Source organism: Larimichthys crocea, chromosome XVIII, assembly GCF_000972845.2.
Source record: "Larimichthys crocea isolate SSNF chromosome XVIII, L_crocea_2.0, whole genome shotgun sequence".
Classification (NCBI taxonomy): domain Eukaryota; kingdom Metazoa; phylum Chordata; class Actinopteri; family Sciaenidae; genus Larimichthys; species Larimichthys crocea.
This window is the reverse complement of record NC_040028.1, coordinates 5,888,539-5,910,422: the sequence shown is the minus strand read 5'-3', so window position 1 is coordinate 5,910,422 and position 21,884 is coordinate 5,888,539. Positions and strand designations below refer to the sequence as shown.

The window sequence follows — 21,884 nt, the reverse complement described above, 5'->3', positions numbered from 1 at the left end:
TTTTCCTTTACTCAAAGGTCAGTGTGGAAATAAGCAAACTCAGCTACTTAAAGATGCTCTGTGGGTTTTTTGCTGCAAACAACGTTTCCCTTTACATTCAGTGTTACCCAACACCACACTGTGTGTGTCCTTGATGTCTAAATGTGCTGAATGGATTACAAATGAAATGTGCAAAATGGATTTTCTAAAAAGTTTGAATCCTGCGTTATTTACATTCATGATTACTTATCTATTCCTTCCCTTTGTCGCTACATTGCTACATTTCTTGTAATACTGGTGCACATATTAGAAGCAACAAAACAGTGACACACATGGAAAGATATTGCACTCCAGACTTTAATTAAAGAGAAAAACATATTGTCACGTTCTGCTTCTCTGTCCCTCCCTTGAGCAACATTCCCACTTCTCTGGGCCTCTTCATTGCCATTCTCCACTTGTCCAACTGCTCCACCTGCTCACTCACTCTGACTCCAAACACTCCCTCCAGGCCAAGTCTTCACCTGCTCACCTGTTTTCAGTTTCTCCCACGAGTCCTGCAGTATTTAACCAGCTCACTCCTTAGCAGATTGTCAAAGTTATCATGTACTTTGTGCCTTTACTTTTGAGCCTCCTGAACCTGAGCCTCAACCTGTACCTACAAGCCTATATCCGCACCTGCCTGTGAGTCTATATATACCTTCACTTTGGCAATAAATCACTGACCTGTCCCAGTCTGCATTGGTTGTCTGTGTTTAGGTCTTCTTCCTTTTGCTACTGGATTTTACAAGATCAGTATAACATGGACTTTCTAAATGTAACCTGTGATTTTAAAAAGAATAAATACAGATATAGATTATGTCTTCACATTCCAATAACAACTTTCAATGACCTGAGTCTGCTTGTTAAGCTTAAATATATTTATCAGGTCAGGTATTATTGCATGGTGCAGTCACTGAACTGGGTCTGATGCTGAATTCAGACAACCTGTGACAGCAGTCTGGGAGGTATGACTCCAACAACTTACTTCCTTCTTACCACTTGTTAAATGTGTAGTTTTTTTGTAAGAAAGTTGAACTCTTATCCTATACAGCTACAGAGCCATGGCACAGATAGATATCCGTAAAGCGTTGGTTTATTTATAACTATGTTGAGCTTTTACTTTATGTATCTGGGTTAAATCACAGTAATTACAGCTGTACTGCAGAGGCAGAAGAAGAACGAGAGAAACACAGAAAAAGAGAAGCTGTAAGTCTTAACCATTTCTTTCTTTTGTCCTACTGTATCTTTTTTTCTACAGTGCTTAATCATTTCTCCTCCATATATCTATCAATGGCCTTATTTCCATCTTTCTACCTCCGTCTTCCACTGTCCCACTCTAATCTTCTTCTATGACACTATCACTGCCCTCACTGTACTTCTTGTCCCTTCTTTTCCTCGTCCCTCTGTCCTATTTTCCTCTGTTTCTTTCAGTCCACTCTCAATTCCAGCTGTAAACCCCTCCTCTATGTCTCAGGCTCCCTCCCTGTTTTACTCCCTCCTAGCACAAGCTTCCCATTTCCATGCTCAGACATTAAATGGTTGTTGGCAGTGACACTGATTGATCATGTGGCAGCCTATTAGTCCACAGGCCAGCTCCTATAGCCTGCTCCTGAAATCTCTGGAAGGCAATCTGAAAACCATCCTTGTTGGTATGCTGTTTGTCCCACACTCTGAATATTGAACAGCATTTCCCTGGCCAGTTGGAAAGCACAGTACAATTGCATCACAGATGCAGAAGACAATCCAGAAATTCCCTTAAACCTAATAATGAAACAATGTCTATTTAGTTACCTACACAGCTTGGGTTGGCATTTCTAATAAGAAACATTGAAAGCCTTAAAAAACAGCATCTCTTCTTAAAATTCAGCACAGAGGTAAAGTGGAAGTACTCCAGTGCAAAGACCTCTCTACTATGTAATTTATCTCAGCTTCTGCTTTTCCACTGAAGAAAAAAATGCGGCTGAATTTTAATGAATAAGACTTTGTATTTGATACCGTTGCCAATGGCCAAAAAAAATCTTTTCTGATTAGCTGGAAGGTGTCAATTATGGTGTTAATTATACGTCATGTAAATGTATTAATCTTGCAACGAAACTTTAAAGTATCACATGGAGTTTTTTGGCAACTAGTAGTGCGGTGGAGTAATGTTTGGGGTCCCAGTTTTGTTTGTTCTTCTGTACACACATGAGGACGCGCATGCACAAACAGGCAGGTGATGGCAATGGTGTCACACTATCACATTGACCTACAGGTGGTGGTAATGGTACAAAACACAGTAATGTGCCAACAAAGCCAGGGAAGAATAATACTGCTGTAAACATGGATATAAACACTGCAGGTTTCAAACCTTTGTTGCATCACACTCAAGAATGAGACAAATGGTCTGAATAGCAAGGAAGACATTGTGACTTGAAGCTCATGCTTAGTCGGGATGACAAAGCAACATGCTGTGTTGCACTTACACCAGCACATAGCATGGTAGACATCCTCTATATCATAAGACAACAAAACGTGGTCTGAAGCTGTTGCTACGTGCTTTCACAAGATCCAATTGATTACTGAGATGCAGTACATGTGGTTTGAAAGAGCTTCAAAAATGCATCACTATGCAGAATCTGATTGTTTTGTTTCAGATCTTAACTTGTGAGATTCAAGTGAACAATACATGTATGTTTATAACATCTTGAAATGACCTCAAAACAGTACAAGATGACATCACATTATAAGACACTTAAACCCCCCATTTTAAGGCAGGAACAACAATTTTAATAGAATTAGCTCACACTATATGACTGGGACTAAAAGGAAAAGCCTGTTGTGAGGTTTACTATTGCTCATATGTGGTTAAAGCTTATAATTTCATAGCCTCTGTTTTTCTCCAACAAACATGATGAACCAACAATCCTTAATTTATTGCACTCTAGTATGTATGGTATCAAAACAGATCATGAGAATGATATCACATCTCAACTTCTCAGCTTTTTAAATGAATTAATTTGCTTTTGTGGACAGCTGAGCTTCAGTGTGGGTAAAAGGCACGTGCAAAAGAAATGTGCGCTGTTGGGCTGACATCAAATACATCTTACTTTTATAACTGAAGACACGACATGTTCTATAGAAAGTAAAAAGAAACTTTGTTTCATGGAGAAAAGGCGACTTTGATCAAATGGATGATGTTTGACCACAGCCTTTTTTGTTAAGTGATACAATACACAATCTGAGAAAACAGCTTATTAAAGAGGGTGTGCAAATTAGCACTTTCAATGACATTTAATCTCTTAAAGTAGCATAACATAATGCTGGCATGAATGTGGTATACTAAAATGTCAGGACTTCATTACTAAATCCATTAAATATTCTCTCGGGACTAATGTTTGTTGTCTCCGACTCTTATTTAAATGACACCACAAAAATAAACATATGTGTGAGGGTGGTAGTGTCTGCTGCAGTATCACTTTTATTTATTCTAAGCCAAGATTTGAAGTATATAGTTGTCTTATAATGTTTTTTTCTGGAATTATGAGAAATTGACTGTCAATGTCCATTTGTGAGCACATGCCTTACTGACCAGTACATCAACAAATCTTGTTCATCTTGTGGTTTCCTGTTGTTGTCAGTCACGTTTGTCAAAGTTCATCTAATTACTCCCTCACACTCCACTTGTCAGTGTAATACCAGTTGTACATCTCTACAATAACACACCTGCTATTACCTCTTAAAGTGCAGTCTCTGCTCACTCTATGAACCTGATATGTCTGATAAAGCCTCAAGGACTTTTTCCACTTTAACAGGTGAACAGGAGCAAAGAAAGCACAAGAGACCGCCTCTCAAGAAAGGTTGTGAGCCAACATAGAGAGGCCATTTATGACCGAGACATTCAAGAGTCAAAACAATTGAAGGCAGAGTAGAAAAGGATCATCCTTGAGCCTTCATCCCTTCTAAATGTTAAAATACTGCTAAAGGTTACAGAAGGGCAGGGGATCTTTGCAGTTTTCCTTAGAGAGAGAACAAAATGGGAGGAATGAGAAAGAGCAAAAACTAAAAAGGCAGACAGAAACAGGATGGAAGATATATGAGTAGATAAAGAGTGCTTTGACTTTGACCATGCTTTATTAAAACATGTCCACCAGTGGAAAACCCATAAAAGCAATTTGAAACGAACGGCATAAGAGACTTTACCAGCAAAGAATATATTGGATCTAGTTCGGCCAATTGAGAAAAAAATAAAGGGGGAGAAGAGGGAGAGATATGATGACAAAGCACATAGAGGGTAAAGGAAGCAGAGGGTAAGGAAACAAGCTGATGGGACGTAAAAGATAAAAGACGATGAGTTAGAGTGAGAGAGAAAGTAGGGCACAGGCTGGAGGAAACGGCACGCTGCTGTTCTTTAAAGTTGAGCCGTCACACTAAATCCCTAACGCTGCCTGCCAGAACTCATCCTGCCTTGTCCCCTGGTACCATTGCACCTTGCAAAGCTTCACTCCACACCTCCATATCCATCTGTCCGTCTCTCATTCTCTCTGCTCCCTCTGCTCTCATTCACTTAGTGGTCTTCTTAAGCGCACAGCCTCTCTCTCTCTCTCTCTCTCCATGTTGTATGGGGGGCATTCATTTTTTCAATTCCTAACCCAGTGCCACTGACCTGTTCTCTAGAGGCTGCAGTTATGACTGGTGGAGGCCGCTCTATTTTTCTTAACTTTTTGTCTCACAGTAGTCTGGCTGCCTCCCTTGGTTTCAACGGTTCATATTTTTGTGGGTCATCTTGTGTTTAACTGCCTGTATTCAAACTCTTAGTCTCGGTTGAACAATGTTCAACACATACACAGAAAAAACATTGTGTATTTTTCTACTAGAGTCTGCTTACATGCTTATTTGTACTGGAAGGGAATAGAACATTTTAATCGACAACAGCAATGTCCTTCATAAACTAAAGGTTATCCATCCCCTAGGAGCTGTATTTGTTTGTGGCAGTAATTATATTACTGCAGTTTCTATGGAGAACTTACAAGGACCTGAAAAACTTTTATCACTTCTCCAATAAAGGTATCTATTACGTACAAATGACGTAACTCCTCATCATGCTCAGTCATTTTAAAGCTGTGGTAACTTATTTCTACTACTTGGGGCACATGGAGTCAACCTGTGAATGCAACACAATGACATATTTTCACTTTGTAAGCCTATATAGTGAACTTGTTAGCTAACATCAGAGTCAGACTGGACTAGATGTTCAACTAACGAACTACTGCTGTTACGTTAGTGTGCATCATAGCGTTAGCTCATGGTAATCAGACAAAAGAAACACAAAGTCGACTGTAGCTGGGACTTCGCCTTTAAAAATAATCCACTCCCATCATAAGTCCTCTGAGGCTAGGGGCCTATACCAAGACTTGTGCTGGTCACTGCCCCCTGAATTCAAAAATATTCATAATATGTCTCCTTTAAAATCAGTCACTTCTTACTTTTGGTTGTTCCATCCACCCCAACCACCTCTGGACATGGATTTAGATTAGAAAACTTTGGCTTTTGACAAAATTTTTAAGTCTGCGTTTGAATCCATGCAGTTGCATCACTTAAAAAGAACAAGTTTGTGCTGAGTCAGCACATCAAGAATGAGACAAAAGGGTCTGTTGGGAGACATTGTGACTTGAAGCTCATGCTTAGTCGGGATGACAAAGCAACATGCTGTGTTGCCTCACACCAGCACATAGCATAGTAGACATCCTCTATATCATAAGACAACAAAACGTGGTCTGAAGCTGTTGCTACGTGCTTTCACAAGATCCGATTCATTACTGAGATGCAGTACATGTGGTTTGAAAGACCTTCAAAAATGCATCACTATGCAGAAAATCTGATTGTTTTGTTCCAGATTTTAGCTTGTGAGAATCAAGTGAACAATAAATGTATGTTTATAACATCGTGAACTTACCTCAAAGCAGTAAAGGCAAAATTAGCTCAAACTATATGACTGGGACTAAAAGGAAAAGCCTGTTGTGAGGTTTACTATTGCTCATATGTGGTTAAAGCTTATAATTTCACAGCATCTCTTGTTGTTGCTAAAACTGTTTTTCTCCAACAAACATGATGAACCAACAATCCTTAATTTATCGTACTCCAGTATGTATGGTATCAAAACAGATCATCAGAATGATTTCACATCTCAACTTCTCAGCTTTTCAAATGATTTAATTTGCTTTTGTGGACAGCTGAGCTTCAGTGTGGGTAAAAGACATGTGCAAAAGAAATGTGCGCTGTTGGGCTGACATCAAATACTCCTTACTTGTATAACTGAATGAAAAGGCTTCTTTCAGGTTTTTTAACCTTTCTAGAGCAATTTAACATTTGCGATTTGTATTTACTCTAAACCCGCTTTCCATTCTAAAAGAGAGACGTTAAAACTTACTACATGTCTGTACCATTGCTAGGCCAGACGTTTAGATGACAACATCTCCTCTGAGTCATCAGGGAAGTGAGAAATAAACTGCTTCTGTCTACTAGCAAGTACACTTTAAAAGTCCAGTGTGTAAGATTAGAGATTATTAAAGAATTTATTGGTTAAATATGTAGTATAGTTGTCAAATGTATGTTTTCATTTGTGTATAACCACTTGAAAATAAGAATTTACAAGTTTACTGTAAGGTTACTTTATAACTACAAAGGGAGTGGGTCCTCTTTTAGTCTGCCATGTTTCTACAGTAGCCTAGAATGGACAAACACAAGCTCTAGATGGGACTTTTCACATTTTTAAGTTTTATACCCACATTAGGTTCTCCCACTTGCTTGGATGGGTTGGGGGTGGGGGTTGAGGTGAGGGGTGTTCAGTTGGTTGCAATTTCCAAGTTCAGCACTATATGCCACTACACACTGGACCTTTAATATGTGTTACCTCTAAATGAGTAGTTTAAATGCTTACTGAAAGCTGCCACAGCCAGTATGAGTGTGACCACGATGGAGATCCAGGAGACCCAGAGCGCCTTCTTCCTGTAGCTCTGAGCCTCATGCGGCTTCAAACGCATGCTGCTCTCAAGAAGACCTGCAGTGAGACAAACTCTGTTAGAACAACAATTTCTTCTTTCATTTTGAGTTTTATCATGTTGGTTTTATGCTATGATTATCCTGTTGACGACATAAGATAGCCAGAGGTAATGGATGTTTTCCAGTACTTAGAAACAATAAGGCTTTCTAGGCAGTTTATTTAACATTGTATGAAAATTCCCTTACTTTTCCCCAATAAAAAGGGAGGTCAGAGGACAGGCTCTGTTAGATAAATGCTCCATGAAGTGATGGTTGTAAGAGCTTTAATCAATCCACTACAGACTGTTCTATCAATGAATATTTGTCACTGCTTCGAACATCGCTGGAGCTATTTCCTCCATTCTCCATGCATTGTTCTTGTTAGATAATCCTCCAAACCTTCAGAGAGTAACAGATCATTGGGGATTTATAGTGAGTGACACAGAACATTGTGTAATGTCCAGGGGCCTTTTGTTAAACTGCAGATTATAGGTCAAGGGTGAAGCATGGCTCAGCGAGAGCTTGTCAAGTTTAACCTAAACAGAATTTTACTCACAGCTGTGGAGTAAGAGCAGTCCTTTCAAACTTGTATGAAGCAATTAGGACAAAGTTATCAACAAATTCAAGCAAAGTATCAATATCAAGCCTCAATCAAGTTTACAAAATAAATTAGCCTGCCTTTGTTGTAGCGTTTTTAAGGCCAAGTTTCCTTCTAACAGACTAAGACAGAGCCTAAGCAGAACACTTGCTGTAAAAATCCACCTACATTTCCTAACAGCTCACAGCTCTGCGTGAGAAGTCTTTGCCTGAAGTCACAGACAAAACAGCCCAGATACTGAATAGCCCGAAGCTGTTCTATTTGTCATGAAGCATGAGGCTGGCTCTGCAGATTCATGCAATATTTATGAGCTGAACCTTTACATCCAAAAGAGCTTTTAATGATATCAGTTGTCGTTTTATCCAGAAATCTGTCCCAGGGACCATATAGTTGATCACTCATGAGACACAGAAGGTGTTTTCCTTTCAGACTGCACATTTGGCCCCGAAAACAGGCAGATAAGACACTTCTCCTTTAACCTTTAAACCAAATATTCTAGGCACAATTCAGTAAACATATCTGGATATAATTTCTGCTCTTTGTTCTTGTTTTCCCAGGTCAAAATGAGGCTTTAACTTCCTGTAGTTGTGTTTAGGGATGTGTAAAAGAAACGATTTGTTCAATTCTTCTGGAGATATTTTTTCTGTAGAAAAATGTTCTCAATGGCACAAATGAACAAAGCTTCAGCACTGATAATGTGTCATTGTAGTACAAGAGTGGTGCTCACACATTATACAAGACTCTGCACAAAAACTAGAAAATACTTGTAGAGTATTTGAGAGTAGACCTTTGCCTTGTCTGATCTCTCTCTTTTTGAATGCGAATATGTATGGATCGTACACAGTGTGTGTTTTCTACTTATTTTTATCATTCTAGATTTTATTGTTGCCTTATTTAATTTATCATTATATGTGTTTATCTTATTTTTCTGTATTGTTTAACTTAAAGTTTTAATAGTTTTATATTGTCTTGTCTTTTAAATGTCTTTTGCCATTACCATGTTTTTAAATCTTATTTATTCTGCTTTGTTGGTTCTTAAGCTGCTATTTTGCCTGAGTATCCTGTTTGTGCCTGTCAAAGCACTTTGTAAACTCTGTTTTTAAAAGGCGCTATATAAATAAAGTTATTATTATTATCCTTTAAATCAACTGAATTTCTTTGAAGATTGCAGAAACCTTCACTGTATGTCTCCTATGTGAATATGCACAAAACTGTCTCATTTTTGTTGGAACATTGTTGGCACAATGTGTGTGTCTGTGTCACAGAGAGGGAATCATTCCAGAAACAACTGCTGATAGAGAGCTGGTAAAGTCACATGACAGTTTTATTATTGGTGTAAAAAAAAGGCTTTCATTCTGCTGCAAACAGGACACTAATGACTGGTCTATTGTACCTCCATAAATTTGAAGGAGCAAACAAAAAACTAATTGTAAAAGAATCCTCACCTAAAGTCCCTATAAGTCAAATTCCATAAATGGTTCCCATAATGCAACTAATGGCATCTTGTTGCATCCTTTAGTGAACACCCACGTCTTTCAAACTCTACATATCCAGTTTGTTATGTGGGCTTTCTGTTAGGAATCTATAGCCTACAAGTCCAAGCTGAGATGAGTTTAAAAACTTTACAGTAAATTCTGTTTTCTCAGACAAATCTCCCCCTCCACAGATAACATCATGCAACGCACTGAGTGGTAGTGAAATCTGACCTTTTGGTGTAAAATTATTGGAGCTCCCTTTAAGTTTAAAAATCCCCTCACTATATCCTTGCTTTTTTTCAGTTTTCTTTGACTCTTTGTCTAAAATCCTTGCTTTTTTTCAGTTTTCTTTGACTCTTTGTCTAAAATACTCATACTCACTAATTTTAAAAATGCAGTCTTGTATGTGACAAAAACAACATGATCATACCAAATCTTTTTATTATTATCTGTTTAAAGCTTTATTTGGTTGTTGTCATCTTCCACTGTTTGTCTAGTGTGGGTGTAGACAGAAGGAGACATTGCAGAGAGAGCATCCAGAGGAAGTTGGTGCTGCTACTGGGATATGATCCCTCACTCGCTTCCCACCAGTGAATCACTGCCAACTGTTTCGAAACGATAGCCAGACCAAGCAATGTACTCCTTCCACTGAACTGTATCTACAAATGTCAGTAACTACTGTTTATCCAAGTGCATACATAAAGGTTCATAATGCATCTGTAAAAAATCCTGTACTGTTAATGTCTTGCAGCTATACTAAGAAAGTTATTTTAGTAGTTATGCATCTATAATTGTTAAACTATGTGTCAGTTTTATAATGAATTCATTAAAAATATATATATATATATGTATGTATGTTGTGGGATGTTGTGGAGAAATTGCTGAGGTCAAAGGTCAGTGGTGAGGTCAGGAGGTAATAAAGTGTTGAGGAGTGTTCCTCTGATGTCTTATGCTGTAATATTTATTGACGCTTGGCCAAGGAGAATTAGAGACACTCTCTCAAAGTTCATCAGAAGTGCCTGAGTCGGTCTCATATTCTCCTGAACTCATGCTGGTGGATAGACTTTAAACCCCAAGATAACACCACAAATACTATACACCCAGAATTAGCCAAAGACAATGTCTTTACCCATGCAGGTGTTATTGTCAGCATATTCTAGTCTGGAGACAGAGATGTCTGTTTACGCAGATTGGAACGTCAACGGCAAGCTATCTATTATGTCTAGAAAGGCGGCAGTAGGTCTCTTCAGCCCTGGCCACCAAAGTGTTGAGATAGACTGGCACCTACGGTTCTCAACCAAAGCCAAACAACTACTACTGCCGAGGACCTCAAGGCCCACACGTGACCTTGTGTAACCTAAGGGTAGAAAAGTCCATAACAGACAATTCTTGTGCTAGGCCGTGCTACGCCCATCATATATATTGTGCTTAAATGGAACTAAAAGTCATCTGGAAGGTATCCATCAGGGTTTCTCTGCATAAATGGCCTTATTAGAATACATGTGTATGTGTGAGGGAGTCAGTCACATGACTCGCAACAACAACTTGACAACACGACCACTCATAAGATCAACTCTCTAAACTTTGAAATACAACAACTGTAAGAAAAAATTTTTTACAGTAGTTTTCTATTTTTCAACATTGTATACAAAACTCAAATTACAGACATTATTTTAAGTGTTATGCCAATAATTATGAAAATTACAATAATTATCTGTTCAGATCAGATTTACAAATATGTGTAATTTTCAAACTCTGCAACCTAATTTACAGAACATTACTCATTTTACTACTTTCTTTAATTACATACAGATTTAAATAAAATGACAGTAATTTGCACAGAACTAGTAGTATCATCACTTTATTGAAGGTATCATAATATTTCAGTTAATCTGTGATATGTCTTTCTCTTGTTTCTAACATTTACTTGATTTATGATATTTTACGTTATTTTACGGTCATTTGGCTGTTTGTTTGTTTTTTTACAGTTTATTCTTTTACAGTGTATGGTAAATTAAAAGTTTATACTTTCCTTGACTGTGACAGGCTCTAAATATGTGCAAATTAAAAATGCACATTATAGCACACATTAGGAACAAGCCATGTTGTGTTACATAGATGTGACATTTCCAAACACATGTCTTATAACCTGGCTTGACATGCTCTGATAACACTTTAAGGTGCTTAAAGGCCTAGGTGGTTTTCTATAGATACTCACACAGCCAATAAATAGTGAGATCACTAGTAAGTGAAGCTTAAATGAGTGGAATGTTTCAACAGACACCCTCTTTAATTTACAGAAGAAGTTGTTAATAATCAGTGATCACACTATTCAAGGATGCCATTTTCTGTAGCTGCAGGCACAAGAACACTGTTCATAGAATTGCACTTATAGTGCCCAAGCTACTCAAAAAACTAAAAGTAAAACAAACAATACAATGGTGTCAAAGTGTTTTACTTAGAAGAAAAACTGAAAGGACATGAATGTTGTTAACCAGCATGTGTGTGTGTGTGTGTGTGTGTGTGTGTGTGTGTGTGTGTGCGTGGCAGAGGGAAGTGAGACAGCATGGTTAAACCATTTTGCTCACATGATCCCAGGCTGGGGGGATCAAACAGCATAAGGCATGTGCTCAATATCTCATATATATCACGCACAAGTTTATGTGGGTTGTGTGGTGTGAGTGTTTAGGTGTGTGTGTGTCTGCGTCTGCGTCTGCGTCTGCCTCTTGACACTTCTCTCTTGTCACAACTTTCTTTTCTAAAAATAATTAACAGTCATAGCTCGAAAGGCTGATCACACACACACGAAGCCAGGAAACACATGACTGAATATAATACTCCTGGGATAAGTGTGACCTGAAAGAAATAAACTAATTACTTTTTTTATAATATGAAAACCTGTCCCTGTTGTACTGTAATCCTATTGTAATGACATAACTATACAATAACAACATATCTTAGCTTGACAGATAAATAGATAGATAGAAGCACTGGCATGGATATGCATGATCAGACTGCAGAGGTGTTGTAACAGCAATGACGGGGACATTTTATGTAAATAGGAGAGAGAGATGAGGAACGCGGAGGAGGGATGTAGATAGTGAGAGTGTGAATGTAAGAAATATATTGTGCTGAACATCTTTTGCTAATTCACTTTAAAGTAAAGTTTCCTCCTGCTTATATAGATCTCCGGGGTGTGAGATTTAGGGGGCTGTATTTACAGAAAATGGTAGAAAATTATTATATAATATGCATAAGTGTGTTTTCATTAGTATTAGATCTCCTGAAATAAGAATCGTTATGTATTTGTTACCCTCTATAGATGTCACAGGTCCTCTTCTATCAAGTCTGCCAGGAACTGCCATATTTGTAAGAATGGACAAACACTGGCTCCAAATAGGACCTTTCATGTTTTTTTGTTTTTTTTGCCTGATCTATATCTTAATGACGATCCTTCATTCTGAGAAGGAACTCATTTGACATCAAAAGCAAAACAACACAAAGGTGAATGCCTCAAATTTTACACTACTACTCAGGGTTATAAGCCTGTTGAAACCGTAATTTTGAAAAGAAATCCATCTCTGACAAGTTCTCAGACTTTATACAAGTGCAAATCGAAATCACTGGATTAAGTTTTTAAGCAAGTTTAAATGCATCTTTTCCATCGTCATTCATTATGACCTTTTCTGTATTTCTGCTTTGGTAGATGCAAGGTTGGATACTATAGAGTGACTCTGACTTTTAAAAATAACCCAAAATCTAACACAATCATAACAATGAACACAATAATTGCAGGTTTTATTAATTACTCAAGACTAAATGCTCAATTACTTAAAGCTGCATGGTTTAATTAAAACGTAAAGTATTCCTTGAAGTATGATCTATACATGGCATTAAATAAACCGACCGAATGGATCACAACAGACTTTTTATGGGTTTATTGTATAAGTGGGGGCCTCTTATTATCCTCTATGGAATGTGTAGTTTCGGGTTTATGGGTATGAGATAATGAATGGGATTATATCAGTAGATAAATCCCACACAGTCATTCTCTCATGTGCTTAAGCAAATATAAAAGCACACTGCAGGGTTAGGCATGCATGTGACTGGTATCAGAGTGAAGCTTTAAGGCAAACTGTATGTTTTAAAAATTCCCACAACCAACTTTGTCCTGACTTACTTACAAGTGAAATGAATGAATGAATGAATGAATGAATGAATGAATGTCTTTGGAGACTATCATCATTTTAAGCATTTCTAGCTTTGAATTCAACTTTTTTCTTCACTCTGAATCCTGCTGATGTAGGACTATCATAAATTATTCAAATCATCAGACTAAAAATACCTCAAATGGGTAAAAATACCGCTCCCATCTTCCCCAGGCCCCCTTAAACACACACACACATTCACGAACATGCTCAGCCATAACTTTTTTTCCTTTTTTAAAACCAGCTCCAAACATGACAGAGATTAATGAAGTTACCTTCTCCTTCCACACTATCTGTGATTTTCATCTCCTGGCCCGTGGTGAACGTCTCAGGTTGGCCATGGGTCTTGGCTTGCTGGTGATGGTTGTTGGTGAATCCATCCGGGGCGCATTGGCCGTTCCGCACTGTGCCCGGGCAGGGATCCACAATAGTCGGGTCCGGGACAGGGTATGACTCTTGAGTCGTCGGGTCTGTCATTGTTGTTGCAGTTGTAGGTTTGTTTACAGACTCAAAAGCAGAGAAAGATGATGATGGGGATGATGATAATGGAAAAAAAAAAAAGATTCACGCCGGTTCGCTAAGTGCAGCAGCCATCCAGCGCGTCCAATATGCCACCGGTGTCGACTCAGGCTGCGCAGGGGGGGTAGAAAGAGAAGAGATGGCGATAAGAGAAGATGGGAGATAAAGGTTTTATCTCCTCAGCATCAGCAGCGAACCAACTCCCTCTGTGTGAAGTCAACACTGCGAGGAAGAGCTCTGCAGCCTCAGTGTAAATACCCTGTCCGAAGGAGGCAGTTAGAGACAGTTTAGGGTTAGATGCGGCGATGCGATAAATTGCTGAGATCTGCTGTGAATCTGACAGGCGGTGCCAGCAAGTTTTTTTTTCCCCCTTCCTCCTCCCCTTCCTCCTTATCTCCTCCTCTCAGAACTCAGCACCTTATTCCCAGACAGGCCACTTCGTGAAATAATCAGAGCCATCTAACCCAAATCACTCACAGAGTTTTCCTGCAAATCAGATTTGTTTTATGTATGTATATGAATACAACTTTCATTCATTTTAGCTACATAAAAGTAAAGAATCATATTAAAAAGTGAAAAAAATAAATGTTATATTGTTTCTGTGGGTTATCCTGTAATCACACAAGGCTACTTTTATCAGTCTAATGCTTATTTGTCTAATTAGATAATTGGTTCGCATCTTTCTTGGTGAATGTGCCCTCGAATCTCAGAATGGTTGTGAAATGATCAAAACCCATGGAAATAAACTATTCACACATCTTTAACCTTGTTAATGACACAACCTGCCTCCACCTATCTTGACCTCATACGATTACAACAATCGACCACCAGGCGGCGACATAACGCAGGCTTGTGAGCAGGTAATGATATAAATTGGGCCTAATGAAAAAAAAAGAGAGGAAGGAATATCTCCGTATAAAATAGTAATCAGTCAGCTTGACATCATTTATTTTGCATTCTGTCAGTCATTGAGTTTCAGCTGTAGCTTTCAGCTACAGTCAAACTATCGCATGCAAATGCCAGGCGTAATGTAGCTGTTGCAACATCCAAACATGCAGTCACCATGAAAACTCTGAGTCAGCATAATGCACAGGCATGCTGCTTTAAACTTTATATATATATGCGTGTGTGTGTGTGTGATATGGTTCAGTGGCATGTAAATAAATATTAGGCTATAATATCGCTTCATGGTTCAGAATATCAACTATCAACTTGGTTAGATCTCCACTCCGAACTACTTTCTGTTTGTTTTATAGACTGGGTAATAAATAACCAGGATGCCCCAGCAGCCATTCACCTGTCAGTCACTGGTTTATGTCTGAGGGCGGAGAGTAAATTCAGGCTCTTGCTCATTTACTGCAAGAAATCTCTGTCACCAGACCTCCACATTTTCTCAAGGGTAATCATAAGGATGAAGGTTGATATTCACAATCATATTTTACCAAAGGAGTGGCCCAATTTGAAGCAGGTAGGCACTGAGAGACATGAGTTCTTTAAGGAAGTGACAGGTCTTAGATCTAATTTTGCATGGCTGAGTAGGTTTAAAGAAAACACATCTTTGTTTGTGTCTATTCTGTTTCAAACACTGTTAAATGCCAGTAAAATAAAATGTACAGACTTTTCCCATTGGAGTGTCAGCAGGGAGTTTAAGAGCTCACTCCATAAATCTGTGTTCTCTATGGATGGTTAAACTTTAATCAATAGGTGGCTTTGGCTTTACTCTTGCCTGTCCTATCTGTTCCTGCTCTTATGTCTGTGTCACTGTGAAGGCCTGGCCTGAGCTAATGATTTCCCATTGTAGGAGAGATAGTCAGTAGACTCCACAATCTTTCTTTCTTTCTTTCTTTCTTTCTTTCTTTCTTTCTTTCTTTTCTTTCTGTACTGGCAATAATCAGTACACATGGAGGCTATTAAACCCTTGTGTTGTGTTCACATTGGCTTTTCTCACTTTCTCACTTCACTTGTTCTCACTGTACGTGAATAATAACGACAAATGTTTCTTCCTCCTCTTAAAACTGTATGAATATCCAATATGTAGAGATGTACTGAAGTAGTAACCTTTTCCTTTTCACAAACTGCCTCTCATTGAATATATAGATTCATACTTTTGAAAAGAATGGTGTAAAGCCCATCTTGCATTTCGAAAAGACTGAGCTTCTCTGTGGCATCAACAAAGTACACAGCACTGCAGATCTTCAGGGGTATCAAGTGAGGCTTTACTGACTGTGTTGCTCACATAGATCATTTACAGCTTCATTTGTATGCAAAAGAGTCAGATGGCATCCACTTCGAGTTATCCAGGGCATTGGAGTGGATAGTCCTCCAGGATGAAGACTGAATCCTCGCAGATGTGAAAACACAATCAATAAGAGGCATTTTCCACAGCAGGACATGTGTGGGATCTCAAACTATGCCCACGTATAAATACAAAGATTTTACACTAAATTAACTTCACCAGATACGTGTTTCTAAATATGGTATTTTAATCAATTATTAAGCGTAATCAGTCTTTTGCATGTTTTTCAGAGATATGGATATGATGGGTTTGTGCAGCTTCACCATCACTGCAAGGTGAGTCACACTTTTGTTTTACTTGTATGCATGTACAGAGAATGGATGCAGGAGAGGGAGTACAGGAGAACCTATGCAATTGGGTGAAAGATGTGGACTTGTTGCGACTTTGACTCAAATCAATTTGAGTCACTATTTTAATGACTTGACAGAAAATAAATTAATTGAGACTTCATTTCAATTATTAAATTAAAGTCTCATGACTTGACATGAATATCTCCATTGTATGTTTTTCAATATGGTCTGTGGATCAGATCAGATAATAGTCATCATCAGTCTTTGCCAGTAAAAATTAAAGAAATAAAGAAATATATAGGCTTTTTAAAGTTATTATATAATATAATTATTAGACATGTGCTAATATGAGTGGTGATTTGACTTGACTTAACATGTGATTTCACTTGATTTACCCTGTAAGAACAAATGTCTTAGGACTTGTTTGAGACTTGGACCAAATGACTTGAGTCACATCTGCTGCATAGGAGTCTAGTGTCTGCTCCTGATCCATGGACCTGTCAGCCCGGTTCTCCCCAAGTACGCAGCTGCAGAACTCAGCATGCTGCCCCTGCATCATCAGAGAGATTCACTTTAATACTTCACAGAGCATCCTTGCAGCTGCAAGCTGTGAACCTGTTGAAACTTTTAGCAGCGGACACTGAGCTTTGGCATCAGGCAACTGCACATCAGAACAAATAGTTGATGCATTGGCATACATAGGTCTTGTCTGGTGGTGAACATCTGTTTAAGTCCTGATGCTAAAGTTAAAGCAAGATTGAAGACTCCAAGTTACATTGTAACCTGTGGTGTAATGATGATCCAGATGTTGTTTGGATATCTACATTTAAGTATGCATCAAGAACCTTTTAATTTTGTCCATCTTTAGATTTTAATGTCATGTGTAAATGAAAATTTACATCACATTTGTTTACCATGAAACAGCAGGAATCACTTGTCTGCTGCCACCATGTGGTTGTGTTTTGAAGTGTTATGGAAGCCAAATGCCACATAATCTCATGAGGTTGAAAATTATAAATTTGAATAGGGAAATGAGAAAAAGAACAGTAAATCTGCCAAGCTGTCCAGACTCTTTCACAGAGAGACGAGGACAGGGCCCTAGGCTAGTTAGTGGCCCTGAACAAGATTTTGCTTGTGGCCCCCAAAAAACTCCTAGTACAGTTCACAAATTGCACACACCACTAATAACTAAATGAACACACGCATGCATGCACACAGTAGAGACAAATCTATTTACATCACATCTCTTCCTTTCCTTTAAGGGTTGGCAGACAGCTACACACAGAAACACTGTGTGAAAGGTAAAAGAAAACAAAATGTTCAAAGATCTGTAAATCCTGCAGGATCAGAAACTAGGTGTTATTAAACTAGAATCTCAGCCTAGAAACAGAAGAGAAGGTAAGAGTTATCTCAGCTATTTGTTTGGATTTATCATATTTTTGTCATTTATCATGTCAGAATTGCTGTACACATACAGTATGAACTGAATATTTACTGAAGACTACAAAGACGTCTCACATTTTTGTAGCTAAATTAAGATATTAGGGGTCCTGTCTAATCAATAAGAGCAAGGATAAATACCAAAGCATGATGATTGGTGGTTGATGGTTTGCATGCAGGACAATTTACCATACATGAGGGAGGGGCTTTGAGGCTTCCCTTTTTATTTGGCGTGAGATTTGTCATGTATACTTATGTTATAATACGAGACTTAAGCATTGAGGAACAATCAGGCTAGATTCATGATTTTATTGAGAACTATTATATGCCAGAGGAGAGGCAGAGACGCTAAATGAAGCCGTTCACACTAATATACTCCAGACAAAGTCAAATACCAACGCTTTGTCACACCCTTCAGCGTCTCATACAGACACACAAGTAGCATCCTTTCAGCATCTGTATGAGACGTACTTGGCTTTCAGTTGACTCCAAGAGATGCTGAGAGTGTCTTAAAATGACAATACAACTCCGTGACACAGTCAAAATCTAATGGATAACCGATAATGTCACAGCGCATCCTGCAGACAGGACACAGACGGCAAAGAGACAGACAGGAACAAGTCAGTCAAATTAACACTGTATACAGTGAGGAGCAAGCAACATAAGTCATAAGTTAATGTGTTTCAGGGTGAAGCAGAAATGATGAAGGATGGGAAGCTCTTCCGAGTGATTCAGGAAAACTGCTGGGATGCAAATGCACGCATAAGAGACATGGACCAACATGGTATATGTACAGGCATGAACGCCAACAAGTATCGCAATATTTCATCTTATTGATGCCTAAGACTGATGTTTCTGTTTATGGCCTTCAGGTGTCACAGTTCAAGCTCTTTCTACTGTTCCTGTGATGTTCAGTTACTGGGTAAGTGCTCACTAAGTCTGAGCAACTTGGATCAAAAACACTACAGCCTTTATGTTTTATTGTTGTGTGTTTTAGACCTGAATCATCATCTTGTTTGTTGCTCCGAGCTGCACCCACCCATTACTGTTGAAAAAAGGAGCAAATTTATGCACCACAGCGGCTTATATACAATACCTGTCTACAAAGTTGGTTCTTCTTCAGTCAAAATCAAAGTCAAAGTCAAAGTCAACTGTATTGTCAATGCTGCTATGTGTACAGGACATACAGAGCATTGAAAATAGTTACTCTCTTATCCCGAAGAGCATGGACACAAGTATAGTAAAAGATGTAAAAAAAGAAATAAAAAAATCTAAAATAGAAATAAATAAATCTAAAAATATATACAAGCCAAAGGCATCTGTGATGCAATAATGTCACCAGTTGTATTTAAAAACAGAGTTATTAGTTATTAAATAAGTATGGTAATATGGCAGTATGGACAGGATTTACAGTTATTTACAGTATACATGTACAATCAACAATCAAATATGTAAACAGTAGACTGTACACAGTGCAAATTTGGTGTGCAAATATATTTTTTCAGTCTGTAAAGTAAAGTAAAGTGGCAGGTGCCGTTGGTTTGTGCACTATATTTATCTATTTTAGTCTTATTTTTGGATTACAGGCCAAACCTCATGACACTCTGGATCTCTGTGTGCTTTTAAATGACAATCTGGCCCAGACAGTGCGTAGCCACCCCAAGAGGTTTGTGGGCTTGGGCACTCTGCCCATGCAAGCCCCTGACTTGGCTGTACTGGAGATGAAGCGCTGTGTGAAGGAGCTGGGCTTCCCTGGAGTGCAGATTGGCTCACATATCAACAACTGGGACCTTAATGCCTCTGAACTCCATCCTTTCTATGCTGTGAGACTTTGAATAGTACTTCACATGCTTACATTATAACACATTGTTACTTGTGAGTTGTCATTTGTACCTGTGTTTACACTTCACTAGTTGTTCGACTTATTTCATTTTGAAGTGCATGACATTCCTTTCTATTCAGGTGAAATTCTTGGAGAAATACTGATCTTGCTGTCTATCTTTCATGCAGGCAGCTGAGGAGTTGGGCTGCTCCATATTTATTCACCCATGGGACATGCAAACAGATGGGAGGATGGCTAAGTATTGGCTGCCCTGGCTGGTGGGTGAGGGAGATGGAGTAGAAACCGGAGTTATTGAAAATTTCCCCTGGACTAATCAATAATATAAATAAATAAATAAAAATCAAATATACTTTTCTCTTGAAAGTACATTCAAGACATTTTCTGACTGAAATTGATCCATGTTTAATTACCTGTGCATAACAAAGTAAAAGCACAGCACAGACATTATACCCACTATTTCCTAAAATTTGTAATGAAACCATCAAAACCAAATCATTGTATTTTCCCACATGTTAAAAACACCCACAGTGGTGTTGATTTTCTAGCATTTTGACATTATACATGATTCTTTATGGTTATGGTTAATAGTGACCAATAATGCACAGCTTAGTATATAAACCCATTTGCATTGTACCATAATAACAACAAGACATTTATACTAAGTACAGTTAAAGAGAAACATTATGTGTTGTTGTCTTTTCCATCTCAAAGGCATGCCATCAGAGACAACCATGGCTATTTGCTCGATGATATTTGGGGGCATCTTTGAGAGATTTCCTAAACTGAAAGTCTGCTTTGCACATGGAGGTATACTTCAAATGTTTCAACTGTAAAGTCACAGCCACAGTCCTTTATGCTCAGGGAAAGATGCAATGAGCCTATATTGTTGTTGTCTATTCATCTGGTTACAGGTGGCTCTTTTCCATTCACGGTTGGTAGAATTGAACACGGCCACCAAGTCCGCCCTGACCTGTGTGCAGTGGACAATAACATAAGTCCACGGAAATACCTTGGTTCTTTCTACACTGACTCCCTAGTCCATGATCCCATTGCCCTGAAGCTGCTCCTTGATGTTATTGGAAAAGTGAGCTTATATTCATGCACATTACACACCATGTTGTATACCATTTTCATGGTCACAGAGGGCTTGCACATTGAGAAGTTACGATTATTGTCAGTTTTGAATGTCAGGAATGTGTAGGTGGCTTGAACACATCAGCTGTTATTTTTGTAAAACCACTTCAACCTTGGGTACAAAAACTGTGTACTGAGTCTTAGTAGAGAAGCACAGTGTTCTTCTGTTGTAGGAGGCACTCTGACGCTTCAGAATAACTCCACTGATGACAGCAACTATTCTCGTTTTCATCAATTTGACAGAAAGTGGGTGTATGTACTTGAACATATTCAACACAAAAAGTGAACATTTATGTTTTCCTCTTTCAGGACAAAGTGATGCTGGGAACAGATTACCCATTTCCGCTGGGTGAGCTGCAACCGGGATCACTGATTGAGTCAATGGATGAATTTGATGACACATTAAAGGTAACAACATTTTCCCTTCTTATGAAGACAATTTAGTCTTATTGTGAGCCACTATTCAATATGATGATGTGTGCTCTTTTGTTTCGCAGGATAAATTGCTTGCTGGAAATGCACTGGAATTTTTGGGCTTGAAGCGAGAGCAATTTGAGTGAGAGAGAAAAATCTGCTCCACCCAGTGATCCAGTGAAGTGTCTTCATACTAATATCCGTATATGATTTTAAAGAATGATTTTGGACAGCTCGTATAGTAGATACGACCAATTTTGTTACTGTCTGCTATAATAAAGTAATTCAGTATTTTACTTAGTGTTTTGTGAATTTCCGTCATTCATTTGAACTCAATATAAAACCCTAGAGAGGAGATAATGGATGCTGCTGTGTGCAAGAATGGTATGTGATAGGTGTGTCCTGATATACCAGTCTGGAGATAACTGTGATATTTAAATACTGATATTGTGTTAATACATATATGATAATATTTTAGAAACAATCTTAATCTTAAAGCATTTATTTAGCATTCAGATATTTAAATTCTCCCACAAATAGATAGAGAGAGACAGAACACAGAGACAAATTAATTGGGCTGATAACATTCATTTTCAGGGTCGTGGGTTGCATGAGTCAATCCCAGCCAGCAC

General features: G+C 38.4%; 2 protein-coding genes across 2 annotated transcripts in view; one reads left to right on the top strand and one right to left on the bottom strand.

Moving 5' to 3' along the window:
• tmem163a (transmembrane protein 163a) overlaps positions 1-14,193 on the bottom strand; it is a 59,937-nt gene extending 45,744 nt beyond the window's left edge. The window contains exons 1-2 of the mRNA XM_010736142.3: positions 13,592-14,193; positions 6,935-7,054 (exon numbers count right to left, since the gene is read on the bottom strand). Coding sequence (XP_010734444.1) covers positions 6,935-7,054; positions 13,592-13,793 — 322 coding nt within the window. The 5' untranslated portion in view covers positions 13,794-14,193. The remainder of the gene's footprint in view (positions 1-6,934; positions 7,055-13,591) is intronic.
• Positions 14,194-15,147: 954 nt separating this feature from the next.
• Positions 15,148-21,535, top strand: acmsd (aminocarboxymuconate semialdehyde decarboxylase). Its single transcript, XM_010736135.3, has 10 exons — positions 15,148-15,303; positions 16,362-16,406; positions 18,549-18,645; positions 18,734-18,783; positions 19,448-19,684; positions 19,872-19,965; positions 20,416-20,511; positions 20,616-20,788; positions 21,148-21,246; positions 21,336-21,535. Exons 1-10 carry the CDS (start codon positions 15,247-15,249, stop codon positions 21,396-21,398), a joined length of 1,011 nt encoding a protein of 336 aa, XP_010734437.2. The 5' UTR covers positions 15,148-15,246; the 3' UTR covers positions 21,399-21,535.
• Positions 21,536-21,884: the final 349 nt, after the last annotated feature.